This window comes from Mytilus trossulus, chromosome 4 (assembly GCF_036588685.1).
Source record: "Mytilus trossulus isolate FHL-02 chromosome 4, PNRI_Mtr1.1.1.hap1, whole genome shotgun sequence".
Lineage (NCBI taxonomy): Eukaryota > Metazoa > Mollusca > Bivalvia > Mytilida > Mytilidae > Mytilus > Mytilus trossulus.
The window spans coordinates 24917016-24932284 of NC_086376.1; the positions used below are offsets into that span (position 1 = coordinate 24917016).

General features: G+C 33.7%; 1 protein-coding gene across 6 annotated transcripts in view; it reads left to right on the forward strand.

Moving 5' to 3' along the window:
- The window catches only part of LOC134714933 (coiled-coil domain-containing protein 87-like), a 60842-nt gene that overhangs the window by 4057 nt on the left and 41516 nt on the right, over positions 1-15269 (forward strand). For all 6 annotated transcript variants that reach the window (XM_063576655.1, XM_063576652.1, XM_063576650.1 and 3 more), the window contains exons 2-11: positions 734-862; positions 1337-1412; positions 3392-3444; positions 4935-5048; positions 5629-5700; positions 7184-7280; positions 7452-7533; positions 9437-9575; positions 9790-9858; positions 10704-10794. In XM_063576655.1, the coding sequence (XP_063432725.1) occupies positions 740-862; positions 1337-1412; positions 3392-3444; positions 4935-5048; positions 5629-5700; positions 7184-7280; positions 7452-7533; positions 9437-9575; positions 9790-9858; positions 10704-10794 (916 nt within the window). In that variant the 5' untranslated portion in view covers positions 734-739. The remainder of the gene's footprint in view (positions 1-733; positions 863-1336; positions 1413-3391; positions 3445-4934; positions 5049-5628; positions 5701-7183; positions 7281-7451; positions 7534-9436; positions 9576-9789; positions 9859-10703; positions 10795-15269) is intronic.

Below are 15269 nucleotides of genomic sequence, written 5' to 3' on the forward strand. Positions count from 1 at the left end.
ACAAGCACAGTTTTTAATTAACGCAAACATGGTGAAAATTGATTTTGGAGTTACTTCCCCTGTTTTAGCTTATTACAAATTTGTGCTCTAAAAATATTATCTAGTATAAAAAAAAAAAGAATTAAATTACCAATTGAATAATAATGTTACCTTAAAGATATTAACTGTCTTTGAACATATTAAAAAAAAATATATTGCAATTTCTAGTTGATAATTATACTTTTAGCAATCCATGTTCTAAACATTGTTAAATTAGTAATGCTCATAACCACTGGTTAATTGATGTACTAAAAGCTGTAATTCCTATATAGATATATATTAAAAAAACAACATATTCTTTGATAATGGGTAGAGTGAAGTTAAACTGTAAAAACATAATATGTTGATGAAAATGTACTATATCATTCATAACTACACAAACAATGAAATAAAGACTATAGTTGAAATGCATCTTTATTTAAAAAAAAACGAACAAAAGCAGTAAAAAAAAAAGAGATTCATTACCGGTAACTCATGATACACACAGAAACGTAGACAAAAAAATGAGCAGTGCCTTTTCTTATCATAAAAAGTGCCCTGCCCTCCACTGGCACCCTGCCCCTTTTGATTTCTAGCTAGATCACTGCACATTATTGTAGAGGATCCTTTGGTTTATTTTGTAGACCACAATGTTAATATCAAAAATGTTCTTCAAGCTTCAATAACAACTATAGAATGCTTGTTTATTTTGTAGACCACAATGCCATCAGATTCCAAGTCTGTGGAGGTCTCCAAATGGAGGCTTCCAACATACAGCCATAAAAAGATGGAAAGACCAGAAAAAACAGACCAGATGTACACAGTCAAATGGCCTCCATTCCATGTAAGTACAAATGTACCTGTGGTATTTAATAAGGCATTAATAGAAAAAAAATAGTAATATTAACAGCTTCACCTGCACACATGTTTAAATTTTATGCAAATGGCATATTGAACCAAGTTAGACTAACTAAAACACATCGATGTATGTAGCTGCATGAATTTATGTCGTATGCAATTACTTTGCTATCAAACTCTGCAATTAATAATTATGACTTTATAATAATCCTTTATTCATGTTATTCATCAAGGCTCTTATGACCTCAAGTCTTATTGTGTGAGATCTTTTCATATCATAAATTCAGTAAGAGCTTTTCCATTTCCTGTTTGCTGAATACTTTGATATACATGTACATGTAGGTTCTATTAAATTTTATGTCATCTTCATTTATTGGTCGTGAAAAGCTGAGTTAAGTTTCATGTAATGGCATTCTCTTTGTCTTTTTCAATCATTTTGTCTATTTAATTTCTACAACAGAATGAAGTTACAAAGAAGATCAACAGTGTTCTGGAACCATTGTCTTTGTTCACCCCATCTGAACAAGAAAGGGGAGGTAACTCATTATATTTAAAATACATGTATAAACGATATGGAAGAATTTACATGAAAGAGTTTAATATGCTGATGTAACTGTGAGAATATTTATAGATTATTACATGGCATTTTCCATATGGCCGTGGTATCAGCCCTAGACTCTCATTTCAAGCCAGAGGGCTTTAGCCCGAGGGCTTGATATGGGTCGTGAGCTGATACCATGGACCATATGAAAAATGACATGTAATAATCTATTTATCACATATTTTTAAGCAAGAGAAAACAAATAGCTTACATCAAATTATGTTTGATATTTCTTCAAAAATCAAAAAGATGTTTAACGAAAAAAAAAATAATGTATCACTGTGAGTTAAAAAAAAGTTCGTATCACGGTAGGTAAACAACGTTTTGTGAAAAGTTTCAGAAATAATTAACAATAAATATAATAACTCTAAGAATTGCAAATATGTAACAACTTTAAAGTGTTACATTACAAATGTTAAAAAAATGCTTAAGAAGAATCCTATATCGCTACTCATTCCAGTGTGGCTGCATATATTTTCTAAATTCTTTATGACATCAAAATTTTACAAATACTTTTGTGATTTCCACTTTTTTCTTCTACAGCAGAGCCGTAACTTTCTCAATTTCTTTTCAAAGTGTGTTCAACTTGTTTACAAATAGTCTGATTGACAGGTTACTGGAAGTTAAACTCGGGGGGTGTATATGGATTTTTAGGGCTGATATCGATATCAGCCCCGAGAGCTGATAACCAATCTTAACTTCCGGCTATTATTGGCCATGCATAAACGTACATATCAGTACAAAATATGTGATAATATCAGATTATTACATGGCATTTTTCATATCGCATGTATTATCAGCCCTAGGTTCAATATCAGCCCAAGAGCCGCATGGCTCGAGGGCTGATATTGACAGAGGGCTGATAATACATGCGATATGAAAAATGACATGTTATGATCTTTTTATCATATGCTTCAACAGTACAGAAAAATAACAGATTCATATATTGATCATTTTACGTGGTTCCTGAAAAGAATTTGAAAGAGTAAAAAGTTCACGGACGTCGGACCCAAAATTTGATACATTCAATATGAAATCTTTCTATCATATGCCTCAACGGAGAAAAAAAAACACATTTTAATATCATAATGGACAAATCGACACAAATAAATTCAACAATATACGTAATGAACATTGTTTGGAAAAGTCAACTTTTTTAAAGTAACTTTCTAAATTATATTTCAGAAAAACTTAAAAAAATAGTTTATTTAATAAAAAAAAATTTTTTTTTTTTTTATTTAATTTTATCATTTTACACAAAATACTATCCAGTATTCAAATAATTGTTTTGTACACTACTTTGTAATGTTTTTCACTGAAAACATAGCATTGAGGTGTATTTTCTGGAATTTGCCGAGTATCACCGGAATTCCATGTGATAACGTTACGGAAAGGCATGTGATAACAATCGAAGCATGTGATAAACTTTTCATATCAGCCCTCTAAGCACCAATTCGAAAAATATGGAAAATACTTTAATTTAATGCTTTTATCATACGGTAAAAATCATATGTTATTTTGTCTAAGTATATGATAATATACAATAGAACCTAGCTTGATTCTTCTCCTGTCTTAACCACCTGTTTGTTTTTCTGATGTCGTTGAAATGATTCATTTTACATTGTTAAAGGCCAAACAATGACTTGTAATATTGTTCACACCTTTTTATTTTATTGATGAATGTCTTCCTGCAGATTGTTAACTTGTGAGTGAGCATCGCAAAAATCAACCTGTCCTTATCCTGTAAGATATTGAAAACTCATCCTATAATCCAACAATAATTTGTTAACTTGTTGGTGTCAGAAAATTCTCTTGTGAAAGAACAAAATAGGAGTTTCAGATTTTCTCTCATTTGCTTGCTGTTTATATTGTTTTCACTGTTCTCATGTGTACATCCAATTCACTTTATTTTAGTTTTTGAAGGGAAACAGAAGATGGAATTAGAGAGACCAGTTACTCCTATAGATGTAAGTAGAAAACATGCCCTTTTTGTAGAGCCTGCAACTTTTTTTGCAGAAAGCTCGACATAGGGATAGTGATCCTGTGGCGGCTATGGCGGCGACGGCTTGCGCTAACTTCTTAAAAGCTTTATATTTATGAAGGTGGAATACCTTGATGCTTCATACTTTGTATATGGATGCCTCATGTGACTGTCAGTCACATGTCCAATGTCCTTGACCTCATTTTCATGGTTCAGTGACTACTATAAAAAAAGTTAAGATTTTTGGTAATGTTTAATTCTCTCTTATTATAAGTTATAGGATAGCTATATTTGGTATGTGCGTACAAGGTCTTTATGACTGTCAGACAGTTTTCACTTGACCTCAACCTCATTTCATGGATCAGTGAACAAGGTTAAGTTTTGGTGGTCAAGTCAATATCTCAGATACTATAAGCAATAGGTCTAGTATTTTTTCGGTCTATGGAAGGACTGTAAGGTGTACATGTCCAACTGGCAGGTGTCATTTGACCTTGACCTCATTTTCATGGTTCAGTGGTTAAAGGTAAGTTTTTGTGTTTTGGTCTGTTTTTTTCTCATACTGTATGCAATAGGTCTACTATATTTGGTGTATGGAATGATTGAAATGTGTACATGTCTAGCTGGCAGGTGTCATCTGACCTTGACCTCATTTTCATGGTTCAGTGGTAAAGTTAAGTTTTGTCTTTTTTTCTAATACTAATTGGAATAGGTCAACTATATTGGTGTATGAAAATATTTTGTAATCAATTTGTCAGTCGTGCAGGTTTATTTGACCTTGTCTACATTTTCACGGTTCATTGCTCAGTGTTAAGTTTTTGTGTTTTGGTCTGTTTTTCTTAAACTATAAGCAATAGGTCAACTATATTTGTTGTATGGAAGAATTGTTAGCTGTACATGCCTGTCTGGCATGGTTCATCTGACCTTGACCTCATTTTCATGGTTCATTGGTCAATGTTTAGTTTTCTTGGTTAAGTTTATGTGACAGTTGTAATAAAGCTTTATATATAGGACTATCAACATGATATCAATGATTAGTAAAGAAGGCGAAATATTTCAGCGTGTGCACTCTTGTTTAAAGGAAAAGTTAAACATTTTTTTTAAACTGGTGGCACACTACTTATACACAGTTAAATTGTACAAGCACAACAAAAAAAATTGGCATCAGTAAAATACATTGTACACATTTATAAAAGCTATTTGAAAGAAGTACAAAGGTACATATGCATTGATATTTCATAATACACTTTGAATAACTCTCTTTTCATTGTCAAGAAACATCTTATGTGATTTTGTACAGATTTTTTTTGCATCTTTCTCCAGAAAGGAAAACATAACTTTTACTTGTATAAAGCCTTCTTAAAGTTCTTTTTGTACGATTCTTAATAGCAAATGTATATTTTAGGTTTTTTAGATGTAAGACAAAACAGAAAGAATACTGAATAAACATTTGTATATTACGGTTGTACTTTTTTGTAGGAGGAAATAAAACATCAGCCAAGATCAGTTGATCTTCTTGCCAAGTATGTTAGACGTAGGATAGCTGCCAAACAAGATGTTCCATACTTATCTGTTGATGATCAGAGAAATTTGGTTTGTATTCACATAACTTTCAATCTGTTCAGCAGTTATATTTATTCAAATCATGAGCTGTTAATATTATCTCAGTTACTTATAAAAGATTGTTGATAAATTGTATTATGGGGCCTTAGGGGTCAAATGGTCATACTACTTAAACACTAACCTGTCAATTCTGAGGTGGTGATTTTGAATCCCCATAAGGGCAGGGAAAACTTGACTCCAATCTCAATTAACTAGGATTGTCAGTTTTCTTTCCAAAGGTCAGATATTGTAGTCTGGGCACTTTGGCTTCCGCCACCAACAAAAACTGACTGCCATGAAATAGCACAATAGTGTTGACAGTGGCTTTAAACGCCAATCAATCAATCCACTATATTCTGCTTAAAATGACAAAGCTGCCATATTTTGTTACAGTGGTATATAATAAGATAACAGTTTCATGTCATTTTTTTGTTTTTTTTGCTTTTACATTTTGTTGTTTTTTAAATACAAACTGAAGATCAAAGATTTGAATAAAAACACATCTTTTCAGTGTTATTTTTGAATGAATCATGTTTAATTATACAGATAATCATATGTTATATATTTGCAGGCTGGTATTTTAATGGGAGAGGTGAACATGTTATGGCCAGAGATTAAAACTCAGATAGATGATCCTTTCTTGGTAATTTTTGGCGTTAATATTGAGTCACTGATAAGGTCTTTGCGTCGGAACTAAACACATTTATTCTAAAAACAGTTGTTGGCATGACACGGGTTATGTTCTTCTCATATATGTTATGATGGTATGATACTAAACCCCTTACGGGAAGGATTGTGCCTGATGTTCATATGATGAAATCATAATCTTTCAGTCAGTTTAATTGAAGTCTGGAGCTGGCATGTCAGTTAACTGCTAGTAGTCTGTTGTTATTTATGTATTATTGTCATTTTGTTTATTTTCTTTGGTTACATCTTCTGACATCAGACTCGGACTTCTCTTGAACTGAATTTTAATGTGCGTATTGTTATGCTTTTACTTTTCTACACTGGTTAGAGGTATAGGGGGAGGGTTGAGATCTCACAAACATGTTTAACCCCGCCGCATTTTTGCGCCTGTCCCAAGTCAGGAGCCTCTGGCCTTTGTTAGTCTTGTATTATTTAAATTTTAGTTTCTTGTGTACAATTTGGAAATTAGTATGGCGTTCATTATCACTGAACTAGTATATATTTGTTTAGGGGCCAGCTGAAGGACGCCTCCGGGTGCGGGAATTTCTCGCTACATTGAAGACCTGTTGGTGACCTTCTGCTGTTGTGTTTTTTTATTTTGGTCGGGTTGTTGTCTCTTTGACACATTCCCCATTTCCATTCTCAATTTTATAATGTATAGTTATACATAGCTATTTAGATAGGCAACTTTTGTTGATTTTATTTTGGCTATGATGAAAGCAGAATATTGTTCACAGCAGTATTCAGATTTTATAAGCCTGTATGTTTATAGTTTCAGAAAGTTTGTTAAACCTTCCTGCTAATCTGCGGAGCATTTATCTTTGAGCAATGTTTTACACATCAATAAATCGCAGGTGTTTTTTGTAATAAAATTGCTCTCTTGTCCTTTAACTGACATAATGTTTTTCACTTCGAATGACCAATTGTTCGTGTATTTTTTGTAGTCCCAATTGAAGACATGTTTACATAAACGAGTGTCGTCCATTAATAAAAGTTTGTTCCAATACCTTATCTTATTGCACCATCATCGTTCCTTTGCGTTCACCCAACCAACTTCACCGTTTATTGCCAATTTTGGTGCAAATTTATGGACAATAACACAGGACTAACACATTATATTCCCTTACATAACAAAAACAACAAATAGATAATGGAAAAAACAAGCACTTTCAAGGTTCCTGACTTTGAACAGGAACATGATGTTGTGTGCTGGCCTGGTCCAGACTTTTCTAGATCATTAAATTTACAAAGGGTAAGCAAATGCTTTAAAAATAAAAATTTGACAAACCACATTTTTCCACTATCAAAAGATAGAATGTTATTGAGGAGTAGTGTCAACCATTTTGAAAGGTTCTTATTACCATATTCTTCTAAAATGAAATGCAATTTTGATCCAGTTGTTTTTCTTTTAATATGAGAAATGTATTGTATATTTTCAGTCAGCAGAGGAAAACTGTGAATTAAATAGAAGGATAGCTGTACATATTGTTACTGTTTGTGAAAAATTGTTTCATCACTATATACAGAAAGCTCAAGGTACTAGTATATAATGTTGTCCCATAAAAAATGTGATAAAGAATTGTCATGGTAATTATTATAATTATGCATAGAGTCATATTACTTTTTTACATAAAATATGACAGAAACTCAACTTCAGAAAAAAGTTCACAAAACATCAGTCAACACACAAATTTCATCTTTTTTCAGTGCTAAATGAAAGAGGTATATTCAGTGGTCCAGCAAATATGAGTCGACTAAAGGCACAGCTGTCTCTTGATGCTGATAAATTGTGAGTAATACTGAGGTGTAGATTTGAAAAAGCTATAATAATTGTGTAGATTTTATATGAATAAAGTATGAAAGTTAAAAGTAAATATGGAATACCTGTGGGTTCCACCTGGTCTCTTATTAACCATAAAGATGACCATATGTAGCAGAACGTAATCTAGGATTTTGGAGAGTGAGAAATGAGTTAACAAACTGATAGAAATGTATAAAGAAATAAAAATAAAAAACAATTTAGAGGAGTGATTATTCAATATCCTCGATACAAATCATCATAACACTCAGTTTCATGTTGGAATAGTTTTGATTGTAAGACAAACTGACAATGCCATGACCAAAAAAATATAAATAAATTGACCGACAAACAGTTTGCAAAACACAACCTAGAAAAACTATTAAAACTAAAGACTGAGCAATATGGCAGATTTTACAGTATTGTGTTCTGTCTCCTACTTTCATGTTGCTAACGTGACGGAGACAAAAATAAGTAACGTTAGCGACATTTGGACATGTAACATGAGCAACAACATCTTTAAAAGTTCAAATGTATGCACACAGTGATGTTTTATATATGCCTGAAGTAATAAAATTGTACAGTCTGGTTTAGAATTTCTAAATATACAGAATGTCATTTGCAGGTGTACTTTATATCAAATGAATACACATGAAACCAATTCGTAATAGTAACATTAGCAACATCTACTATCATGACATTACGTTTTGTTGCGAACGTCTTTTTGATGGACGGAATACATTTAAGGTCCTCTTGTAACGATATTACATACAACTAACCTTCTTTGCTACCCCATCATGTGAAGGAACTGACTCCGAATCTAATTCTACAAAGGGCGATATCGTAACTCCTATACAGGAGAGTTACAGATCTAAATATATGTTGCTCACGTGACACTGATTTGGACGGAAACCTCAAGTAGTAACGTTCGCAAAAAATAAAACAGCCAATGATATTGATTCCTCAAGTCCTTTGACCCCCTTACGTCATCCAAATTTAATATGATTGCTATTTTCAATTATTTATAAAACCCGGGATAAAAATAACTACAATTGCCTGTCTGAGAACCAACAAGAAAATTGCGATCGTGACATACCACAATGGACGGAAAAGACGTGACGTTAGCAACAATATTATTAAATTACCTTTTTTAGCCTTTACCAATAAAAATCTGCCTTAAAGTTATGATTAAAACACAAAAGAAGACTTTTTATTAAAATATAAGTCCATGTGATAAGGCTCAACTTATAAATAATACTTCAAAATTCCACTCCAAATAAGCTGGATGTCAGTAAAGTAGGTCATGATGTCTATTCCATGTCCAATATTTTGAAATTGAAAACCCTCTAATTCTAACAAAAAACACAAGCACAGAGTAATTTTTATTTTTATTTACTCAGAAAGACACATTTTATTCAATAACATAATGCATTACTCCATTACACAGTCTGTTTCACAGTTTCAGCAATTGCTTTTTTGATGGATACAAAAAAACAATAATTCCTTCTTATTGTAAAATCTGCCATATACAGTCTAATTAGAATTTGAAATGATCTCTGGTAATCGGGAAGGGTTAGCAAAATAAGCTACACCTGTGACATCATATTACTGTGTATTCATTATTATTTGTTGGATACCAATTTTCGTGGGTACAGGTTTAACCACGAATATAAATGTTCAACGAATTACAAATTTTCTATTAGGTTATATGTCGACTTTGGCAAAACAGCGAAATAACATTTTGAAGAAAAGGCAAGTTTTCTGCAATCTACGAACCCACGATAATAAATGAATTCACCTATCACTCTTATCTTGCCATAACTAAGATACACTATATGTGTGAGCCATGGTCAGTTAGATAAGTAATAGATGCAATGCATTATTTCATTTTCAGTTTAAATATTCTGACCATAAGAAGATATATTGTGGAAGATATACGAGGTAAAACCCATACTAATGAAGATGAGATTGTATATAAAGCAAAACCCTCTACAGCAGCCATGCAGAAACAGGCTCTTAGCTTTAAGAAAATGGTAGGCATTTCTGTCTTAATATTTAAAAAAAAGAAAGTGTTCTTTGGTGCTAATGACCTTTTTTGTCTACATGCCTCCTTATATTTTATTATATTTTAAAATAAATATTAATTCTTGTAAAATAGAAAATATAAAGGGACTTTTTTTTCCATGATGAATTTTCCTCTACTGGTCTTTGATATAGTTAATGAGATTAATGTTTTATATATTACAGTTTGAGGAGAGTAGACCAAAGTCTAAAACTGTATTTTATCACAGAACAGCTAATGATGAAGCAAGAGAGGTTTGTCTCTTTTTCTAAAACATTATCTTATTTGTCTTCTGACACTTGTTTTGTTGGGTATGTGAATAAGGATTTTCAAGGAATTTCATATATCCTCTATTTGCAGTAAAACAATAGGATAATCTATCTTATTTCATGCTATTGATGACTATATCTGAATATATGTTTTGCTATGTTGTGTATGATTGTGACCTAGCAAGTAGTATTTGAATTTCTAATAGCTTCTTGATTATTCAGTAATTAAAATTAGTACTAGTTTTCATTGATAATAACCTTTGCACATATGCTGTCTCTATTGGTCAATTTTTGTGATTGCCAATGAGATACTTATTCATCAGAGACCAAATGACCAAATGAATGTAAACAACTATAGGTATTTGTACAGCCTTCAACAATGAAGAAAAGTCATACCATATAATGAATTATAAAAGACCTATACATAATGTAAAAGAAATTCAAATGAGAAAACCAAGGGTCTGATTCATGATCATTGATGATAAATAATTAAGATAAGACAAATAAGACATAGTTACGTGGCAGGGTTAAACGTGTTTGTGAGCATTCAACCCTCCACCTTACCTGTGACACAACATATAAGAAATTGGTTGGAAAGGGCTTTTCACATTAGATCAGCCTGAATATCTTTAAATATCTTTTAAACAGATAAAATGTAAAATTACAGTTATACCTTCCCCTTTCAAAAATGCATTTGTTTTTTTATTGCACATGTCATGCCTTAATAGGATGTGTATATTGTGTAATTTAATGAGCTTACTGTGGTGCAGATTGAAAGATTGATGTCAGATAATATTTTTATTTGTTATAGTTATTACAATTTATTACAGTTATTACAAGCCATGCCAGATTTAGATACATCCAAGCTGATGAATGTGATATCAGAACTACCGGATAGAGAATTACAGACACCATCACAAGGTAGGCAATTGTTGATGTATGTGATATCAGAACTACTGGATAGAGAATTACAGACACCATCACAAGGTAGGTAATTGTTGATGAATGTGATATCAGATCTACCGGATAGAGAATTACAGACACCATCACAAGGTAGGCAATTGTTGATGTATGTGATATCAGAACTACTGGATAGAGAATTACAGACACCATCACAAGGTAGGTAATTGTTGATGAATGTGATATCAGAACTACTGGATAGAGAATTACAAACACCATCACAAGGTAGGCAATTGTTGATGTATGTGATATCAGAACTACTGGACAGAGAATTACAGACACCATCACAAGGTAGGCAATTGTTGATGAATGTGATATCAGAACTACGGGATAGAGAATTACAAACACCATCACAAGGTAGGCAATTGTTGATGTATGTGATATCAGAACTACCCGATAGAGAATTACAAACACCATCACAAGGTAGGCAATTGTTGATGTATGTGATATCAGAACTACCGGATAGAGAATTACAAACACCATCACAAGGTAGGTAATTGTTGATGAATGTGATATCAGAACTACCGGATAGAGAATTACAAACACCATCACAAGGTAGGCAATTGTTGATTAATGTGATATCAGAACTACCGGATAGAGAATTACAAACACCATCACAAAGTAGGCAATTGTTGATGTATGTGATATCAGAACTACCGGATAGAGAATTACAGACACCATCACAAGGTAGGCAATTGTTGATGAATGTGATATCAGAACTACGGGATAGAGAATTACAAACACCATCACAAGGTAGGCAATTGTTGATGAATGTGATATCAGAACTACGGGATAGAGAATTACAAACACCATCACAAGGTAGGCAATTGTTGATGTATGTGATATCAGAACTACCGGATAGAGAATTACAAACACCATCACAAGGTAGGCAATTGTTGATGTATGTGATATCAGAACTACCCGATAGAGAATTACAAACACCATCACAAGGTAGGCAATTGTTGATGAATGTGATATCAGAACTACCGGATAGAGAATAACAGACACCATCACAAGGTAGGCAATTGTTGATGAATGTGATATCAGAACTACCGGATAGAGAATTACAGACACCATCACAAGGTAGGCAATTGTTGATGAATGTGATATCAGAACTACTGGATAGAGAATTACAGACACCATCACAAGGTAGGCAATTGTTGATGAATGTGATATCAGAACTACCGGATAGAGAATTACAAACACCATCACAAGGTAGGCAATTGTTGATTAATGTGATATCAGAACTACGGGATAGAGAATTACAGACACCATCACAAAGTAGGTTATTGTTGATGAATGTGATATCAGAACTACGGGATAGAGAATTACAGACACCATCACAAGGTAGGCAATTGTTGATGTATGTGATATCAGAACTACTGGATAGAGAATTACAGACACCATCACAAGGTAGGCAATTGTTGATGAATGTGATATCAGAACTACTGGATAGAGAATTACAGACACCATCACAAGGTAGGCAATTGTTGATGTATGTGATATCAGAACTACTGGATAGAGAATTACAGACACCATCACAAGGTAGGCAATTGTTGATGTATGTGATATCAGAACTACCGGATAGAGAATTACAAACACCATCACAAGGTAGGCAATTGTTGATGTATGTGATATCAGAACTACCCGATAGAGAATTACAAACACCATCACAAGGTAGGCAATTGTTGATGTATGTGATATCAGAACTACGGGATAGAGAATTACAGACACCATCACAAGGTAGGCAATTGTTGATGAATGAGATATCAGAACTACGGGATAGAGAATTACAAACACCATCACAAGGTAGGCAATTGTTGATGAATGTGATATCAGAACTACCGGATAGAGAATTACAGACACCATCACAAGGTAGGCAATTGTTGATGAATGTGATATCAGAACTACCGGATAGAGAATTACAGACACCATCACAAGGTAGGCAATTGTTGATGAATGTGATATCAGAACTACCGGATAGAGAATTACAGACACCATCACAAGGTAGGCAATTGTTGATGAATGTGATATCAGAACTACCGGATAGAGAATTACAGACACCATCACAAGGTAGGCAATTGTTGATGAATGTGATATCAGAACTACCGGATAGAGAATTACAGACACCATCACAAGGTAGGCAATTGTTGATGAATGTGATATCAGAACTACCGGATAGAGAATTACAGACACCATCACAAGGTAGGCAATTGTTGATGTATGTGATATCAGAACTACTGGATAGAGAATTACAGACACCATCACAAGGTAGGCAATTGTTGATGAATGTGATATCAGAACTACCGGATAGAGAATTACAGACACCATCACAAGGTAGGCAATTGTTGATGTATGTGATATCAGAACTACTGGATAGAGAATTACAGACACCATCACAAGGTAGGCAATTGTTGATGAATGTGATATCAGAACTACTGGATAGAGAATTACAGACACCATCACAAGGTAGGCAATTGTTGATGAATGTGATATCAGAACTACTGGATAGAGAATTACAGACACCATCACAAGGTAGGCAATTGTTGATGTATGTGATATCAGAACTACTGGATAGAGAATTACAGACACCATCACAAGGTAGGCAGTTGTTGATGTATGTGATATCAGATCTACCCGATAGAGAATTACAGACACCATCACAAGGTAGGCATTTGCTGATGAATGTGATATCAGAACTACCAGATAGAGAATTACATACACCATCACAAGGTAGGCAATTGTTGATGAATGTGATATCAGAACTACCAGATAGAGAATTACATACACCATCACAAGGTAGGCAATTGTTGATGAATGTGATATCAGAACTACCGGATAGAGAATTACAAACACCATCACAAGGTAGGCAATTGTTGATGTATGTGATATCAGAACTACCGGATAGAGAATTACAAACACCATCACAAGGTAGGCAATTGTTGATGAATGTGATATCAGAACTACCGGATAGAGAATTACAAACACCATCACAAGGTAGGCAATTGTTGATGAATGTGATATCAGAACTACCAGATAGAGAATTACAAACACCATCACAAGGTAGGCAATTGTTGATGTATGTGATATCAGAACTACCAGATAGAGAATTACAAACACCATCACAAGGTAGGCAATTGTTGATGAATGTGATATCAGAACTACCAGATAGAGAATTACAAACACCATCACAAGGTAGGCAATTGTTGATGTATGTGATATCAGAACTACCAGATAGAGAATTACAAACACCATCACAAGGTAGGCAATTGTTGATGAATGTGATATCAGAACTACCAGATAGAGAATTACAAACACCATCACAAGGTAGGCAATTGTTGATGTATGTGATATCAGAACTACCAGATAGAGAATTACAAACACCATCACAAGGTAGGCAATTGTTGATGAATGTGATATCAGAACTACCAGATAGAGAATTACAAACACCATCACAAGGTAGGCAATTGTTGATGAATGTGATATCAGAACTACCGGATAGAGAATTACATACACCATCACAAGGTAGGCAATTGTTGATGAATGTGATATCAGAACTACCAGATAGAGAATTACAAACACCATCACAAGGTAGGCAATTGTTGATGAATGTGATATCAGAACTACCGGATAGAGAATTACAAACACCATCACAAGGTAGGCAATTGTTGATGTATGTGATATCAGAACTACCGGATAGAGAATTACAAACACCATCACAAGGTAGGCAATTGTTGATGAATGTGATATCAGAACTACCAGATAGAGAATTACAAACACCATCACAAGGTAGGCAATTGTTGATGAATGTGATATCAGAACTACCAGATAGAGAATTACAAACACCATCACAAGGTAGGCAATTGTTGATGTATGTGATATCAGAACTACCAGATAGAGAATTACAAACACCATCACAAGGTAGGCAATTGTTGATGTATGTGATATCAGAACTACCAGATAGAGAATTACAAACACCATCACAAGGTAGGCAATTGTTGATGTATGTGATATCAGAACTACCAGATAGAGAATTACAGACACCATCACAAGGTAGGCAATTGTTGATGTATGTGATATCAGAAATACCGGATAGAGAATTACAGACACCATCACAAGGTAGGCGATTGTTGATTAATGTGATATCAGAACTACCGGATAGAGAGTTACAAACACCATCACAAGGTAGGCAATTGTTGATGTATGTGATATCAGATCTACCGGACAGAGAATTACAAACACCATCACAAGGTAGGCAATTGTTGATGTATGTGATATCAGATCTACGGGATAGAGAATTACAAACACCATCACAAGGTAGGCAATTGTTGATGTATGTGATATCAGAACTACCAGATAGAGAATTACAAACACCATCACAAGGTAGGCAATTGTTGATGAATGTGATATCAGAACTACCGGATAGAGAATTACAA